This window comes from Rhincodon typus, chromosome 15, assembly GCF_021869965.1.
Source record: "Rhincodon typus isolate 14 chromosome 15, sRhiTyp1.1, whole genome shotgun sequence".
In the NCBI taxonomy this organism is placed as follows: Eukaryota; Metazoa; Chordata; class Chondrichthyes; order Orectolobiformes; family Rhincodontidae; genus Rhincodon; species Rhincodon typus.
In genome coordinates, this window is record NC_063346.1 from 55270843 (window position 1) to 55277105 (window position 6263).

The window sequence follows — 6263 nt, forward strand, 5'->3', positions numbered from 1 at the left end:
GGTCTAGGCCCGAAAGGTCAGCTTTCCTGCTCCTCTGATGCTGCTTGGCCTGCTGTGTTCATCCAGCTCTACACCTTGTTATCTCGGACTAGAATAGATTGGGATATCTGGTTGGCGCAGACAAGTTGGACTGAAGGGCCTGTTTCCATGCTGTACAACTCTGTGACAACCAGCCCTCGCATGACCAAATCCACCAGGGCTAGGGGCCCACGGATTGTGGCTTGAAGTCCTTATCATGAGTCAAATGCAGTATCACATCGCACCAAAACATTCCCCATCCAAGGATATTTCTACATGACCTTCCTCATAAAGATTTTAATTATTCACCAACTCTGTCTAATAGATAGTAATGGACAAAGATTGTGCACTGGAATGGATTTCTGCTGAATTTCCCCATTTCTGGAGATTGGTAGTGCTCCACAAGCTTTGATCCCTCACTAATAGTGAGAGATTCCTATAGCCTCTAGTCGACTCTGGTTCATTAGCTTCTCTCTATTAGTTTACGTGTCCACAGATGCTGCTGGACTTGCTGAGTGGTGTATGCTGGATATTCGTGGCTGCCCAGTGAATAATGGGGACAGTGAAAGTGATGGGAGTTCTCTCTGAACCTTTCTTATCTTCTCAGTTCTTCATGGACTCTTCCCACAGGTTCCGAGAGGCAGTGATCAGTTATGGCAAGGAACGACAGAAACCCTCCCAGCCCAAGTACTACCTGCTGTACCTGCTGGCTACTGTCAACAACTGTATCGCCTTCAGGTATGTAGGCAGCAGGGAGAAAGAAAGACCCACATTACCAGACATCTCCAAACAGTTTACAGCTAATGGCGCACTTACTGAAGTTAAGTCATTGTTGGAAAATCAGGAACGTAGCAGCCAATTTGAACACAGCAAACGGCAGAGCGATCATTTTTGATGATGTGGTTGAAGCGATAAATATTGGCCTGGACACTGGGGTGTGGGGGAACTCGCTGCCCTTCCTTTCTCAAGGTGCCATTGGATCTTTTACATCTATCTGTGCATGGTAAATAGAGACTCGGTCCGATGTCTCATCTAAAACACTGCTCCTCCAACAGCGCTTCCCTCCTGCAGTGCCATGTTAGCACGACAGCATTTATTTCTGTTCTGTTTGTCCGTGGAACGGAACCTATAGGTTCAGAGGTGAGAGTGCTCCTAGCCAAGTCTCACATTGTCTAAGCCTCCTGCACCACTGGTCACAACTGCGCTGTACTTTTGCAGGTATAAGGACACAAGGAGTTAGAATTGGAGTAGGCCATTCGTCCCTTCGAATCTGCTCTCTCAATCATGGCAAACAGTCAATCTCATCTTCCCACACTATCCCACCATTCCTTATCTTCTTATAAAAACCAGTGGGCCCCAATCTTGGATGTCGTCAATGACTGAGCATCTATGGCCCCTCTGGGCTACCGTAAGGTGGAAAGCCAGTATGCTGGTTCAAGATGACCAACTGATCCTGTTAGAGTTCACACACGAAAGACAGGAGACTACTGCACTACATCAGGAAGGGGGTGGGGACCAACGTCTTTCTACTTGGAAGGGTGCTGCAACTTTAACCTGACGCCTTTCCCCCCAATTTGTGTCTCAGGAGATGCATCCAATGGCTGCAGCAGCAAGGCGTCCAGGGTTCCCATGGCGACGGCTGCAGCAAGTTACCTCACCCCATCGATACAGCTGTGGACCGAGCAATGAAGAAAGGCTGCAGGCTGCTAATAGATGAGATGCTTTCAGATCTCCAGGTACTGAGCTCTACGGGTAGCTGAGAGGATTAGTGTGGGCTGGATGTTGGAGAGCCAGTATCCAACTATTGTACACCGTAACATAATGCTTCCTGCTACAGGGTTAGCCATCCAGAGTGAATTCAAATAGCCATTCAAGAACATTTGAAAGGTTGGCATCAACAAAAGCGATCAAGCCAGATTGGCATTGAAGTCCAACTGGTTCTGTTTCGTCCTCTTACCCAGTCTGTGATTTGAGCCCCTCACCAACATCAACTGAAGGGCCTGGCAACCCACAAAGTCGTATCAAGCTTAGGAAACAAATGCCCATCTTGCTACTGAAGCCCATATCCCGGGGTTTAATTTTTTTTAGGAAAAACAGTCCGTCATTTCAGAAGTGACCTGATAACGAGCCTCATTTCGCACTCCTCCCTGTAAGTATTCTGCTCAGAAAACATCGGAGTGAAGTCGTGGTCTGCTGGTCGAGTAAGTGTCCAATCGTGACAACTGTGGAGGGAAGGACGTGTTGTCATAGCAATTGTGCCTGCACTCTGACCACTCACCTCCCTCGTTCTACCCACTGTCTCAGTGCATCATGGGATCGGCTTGCGGCCATGACAGTCAAGTGTTGGTGGCAAAAGAAAATCGTACAAAACTGATTTTCTCTCGGGAGGTAATGAATAGAGTGGGGGTTGGAAGGAATGTGATGGCCTAGTGGTATTATCAATGGATTGTTAATTTAGGGACCCAGGTAAGGTCTGGGAATGTCGGTTCGAATCCCACCATGGCAGAAGGTGAAATTAAAATTCAGAATTAAAAACAAAATCTGGAATGATGACCATGAAACCGTTGCCTATTGTTAGGGAAAATCCCATCTGGGTCACTAATGTCCCCCAGGGAAGGAAATCTGCCTTTCCTACATGTGACTCCAGACCCACAGCAACATGGTTGACTCAACTGCCCTGTTGGCAGTTGGGGATGGCAATAAATGCTGGCCTAACCAGAGATGCCCAATTCCTGTGAATAAATAAAGGGAAAATTCCTTTGAAATTATAATTTGGGGCATCCTGGTGGGACCTTTACTCTGTATTTAACACTGTGCTATCCCTGTACTGGGAGTGTTGGATGGCGACAGTGTAGATGGAGCTTTGCTTTAAGGTTTTAAAAGAGTAAAAGGAGCTTTACTCTGTCTCTCACCCTGTGCTTTCCCTGCCTTGAAGTGTTTGATGGGGACAGTGTAGAGCCAGCTTTATTTTGTATCCAACCCTGTGCTGTCCCTGTCTCAAGAATATTTGATGGGGATAGTGCTGAGGGAGCATTTCCCTGTATCTAACCTCCTGTTGTCCTTGTCCTGGTAGTGTTTGTTCCAGTTAGTGGTTACAGAAAATAACAGTGTTCCATTTCCCAATTTTGAGATCTTTTCATCTTTATAACCTTTATGAAAGTTGGCGCAATGTCAAATATTAAACTCATTGTGGATCTTTCCTCCAGCCCCATTTCCTCCAGCTATGGCCTACGTCCTGGTTCTGTGGATCTGATATTATCGACACTATCTGCACTGTCTTGGAGACACACTGCAGTTACTTCACCCACATCAGGGAGCCCATCTTCCAGGTGAGGGACATCTCTTTATTTAGCTCACTGCCTTTCCCCCTCCTCTCTCTCATTCAACTAGACAAGAAATCACAGCCTCCTTTAAGAGATTAGAAGTGGGGCCCACAGCAAAGATCCTGCCTATCCTTGTTGCTCTGGCCAGTAGGTCCTGTCTTGGACCTGGGAGGCCTGGGTTCAAATCGCACTCCAGGACACTGATGGTCAAGAAATGTGTTCATAATGTGGCCCAAACAGGTCAAGCATTAACTTGTAAATCTTGCCAGCATACACCAGGTGGTGAAAGCGGGACAGATTCCTTGTGATGGAAAGAAAGCTCCAGACTAATTACCATGGCAACTTGGACTCCTTGGGTGAACTGTAACCCACCAGACCCCGTGCAATAGCAGCCCCTGCTGGTACATCACCATTTAATTTCCCCCGATTTTGTCATGTTTCTTAAAGGTACTTAAATGGTAAGTATCATCATTGGTGCCTGTTGCAAAGAACTAACAGTCAAAGGTTATCCTGATGCCTTTTCTATCGAAGTTAAGTTCACAAGGCCCAATATTGCAAGGGTAATTGGGAAGGAGGAAGGTCTTCAAAACTCCGATTATTTTTCACTAATATAGATTCTTGACTTGTACTCCATAGGTTTATGAGGAAAAGCATCTCAGGGCACTATGTCAGATGCCCAAGAACATTCCAACACACTCACACCTGTGTATACCTGTACACTTACACCAGTATATACTTGAAAACCTACAATTCATCTCATGTACTCCTCTGGATGCACGCTTGCTCGCACTTATAAAGGCTCAGCTGCTCAGAAAAGCACACGTGCAGACAAATATGCTTCCATTTCCTTACATACACACACACATACACACACTATAAAGTGAAGGTCTTTTCCCAGGGGTGGGGGAGTCCAAAACTAGAGGGCATAGGTTTAAGGTAAGATGGGAAAGATTTAAAAGGGACCTAAGGGGAAACTTTTTCACACAGAGGGTGGTGCATGTATGGAATGAGCTGCCAGAGGAAGTGGTGGAGGCTGGTACAATTACACCATTTAAAAGGCTTCTGGATGGGTACATGAATAGGAAGGGTTTAGAGGGATATGGGCCAAATGCTGGCAAATGGGACTAGACTAATTAAGGTATCTGGTCGGCATGAATGAGTTGGACCGAAGGGTCTGTTTCCGTGCTGCACAACTCTATGGCTCTGTGACTCTATGACTACTTGAACTGAATGAGTGGCCAGAATAACCTGTGCTCTGTTTTTTCATGCTTCCCATGTTATTCATTCAGATGTATTACTGACACTCTGCAACCACCCAGCCTACCCCACACAAACTGAGAATTGAATGCTGTATTATGAGAGCCGTGTGATGTACACAAAGTATTTCCGGAAAGCACGCGAGGGTCGGGAGGGAGGGAATATTAAACAGGTGACGAATAAACTTTAAAGAGAGAGAATCAGCCCTGTAAATGTGATGCCCATTATTTTGTTTTCCAAAAACATACCTCATTCTTAATACTTGTAAAAGTAAAATTCAAGATGTTTCAAACTGCAGAGTGCAGAAGGTGCAATGAAAATCATCTTTTTCGTCTCTGTACAGTTCTCTGGAGCTGGAGGTGCCTCTATATAATTGCAATGGGGCACTTATAACGTACATTCCATGCCAAACCCACGGGCTGAAGGGGTAGCACCCAGTCCTTCAGTGTATTAGCGTTCGAAGGGTAGAGCTTACAATGGTACTGTCCCCCACTGGGCCTTAGCAGCAGCTGCCCCAAGCTTTAGTACATGCCTCAGGCACAAGGTGTAATCACTCTCTCTCTGTGATTGCTGACTCCACAGTTCATGCTGTCTGAAGGCCTCCGGCTGGTAATTATTGATTATGTCCGCACGCTGGTACTGAGGAAGATTGTCTGCAAAAACCCTGCGGAACGAGAGAGGCTGTCAGACAGAATGGCCCGTGATGCGGAGAAATTGCACGAGCTCTTCTGTAATTTAGTGAGTCCTAATATTTTGATCAATTATTACTAAGGAAGCATTGATTTTAAACTTCCATTGCACTGAAAACTCTGGATGTTAATGAGGAGCAGCCCTCTAAAATCTCCTTCACTGGACATTAGTTGCAGTAGCCAGTCCCTTTAAGATTGTTGCCTTACTACACATGGGCTTGTCTTAAAGGGATGGCTGCTTCTGCTCGGCGTGTTTATTTCCTGCACAGCTACATAGCCCACACATGGCATAGAGGAAATATTGACAAGGAATTATGAAGGTGGCTTCCCCAGGCCTAGCCAACCCAACTCCTCTCAAAGGCAGCTTCAGCCCCTCTCTCTCTATTCTACCTGCATAATGACTATTTTAACACATCCTTTTCTGGTTCCATTCCTGGAGGATATTATGCCAGTCTGATGTTTTGTGAGCACACAGTTGTCATACAGATGAAAGTTTTCACACTGTCAGCTCCAATCACTGACTTTCACCAAGCGGACGTTTGGCCTTATACTGTCCCCTACTGCTCTGAAACAGCAGTACCATACGTATCCACCTTAATACTTCAACCTCAATATTTCCTCACAGCTTATTTATTTGTATGGGGCTATCTTGGTCATGAAGTTTATAATTCTATAATTTTCTTCACTGTCATTGAGGGGCAAAAACAGAGTTTTTAATTGAAGTCTATTAGTTTTCTTATTGTTGGAAACAAAAGTAATGTAAAAGCATTAAAATACTGTTAAGGCGTACATGCATGTACACAGGCATACATAGAAGTACAGGCACACACACACAGAGGCACACACACACACACACACACACACACACACAGAGGCACACACACACATACACACACACACACACACACACAGAGACATATACACACACGTACACACACACACATATAAACACACAGACGCATACACAGAGATACAC

At 45.5% G+C, this 6263-nt stretch overlaps 1 protein-coding gene across 1 annotated transcript in view; it reads left to right on the forward strand.

Annotated features, from left to right (window-relative positions):
- The window catches only part of exoc3l1 (exocyst complex component 3-like 1), an 83414-nt gene that overhangs the window by 66813 nt on the left and 10338 nt on the right, over positions 1-6263 (forward strand). The window contains exons 7-10 of the mRNA XM_048605575.1: positions 626-756; positions 1604-1754; positions 3225-3347; positions 5181-5336. Of these exons, the coding sequence (XP_048461532.1) occupies positions 626-756; positions 1604-1754; positions 3225-3347; positions 5181-5336 (561 nt within the window). The remainder of the gene's footprint in view (positions 1-625; positions 757-1603; positions 1755-3224; positions 3348-5180; positions 5337-6263) is intronic.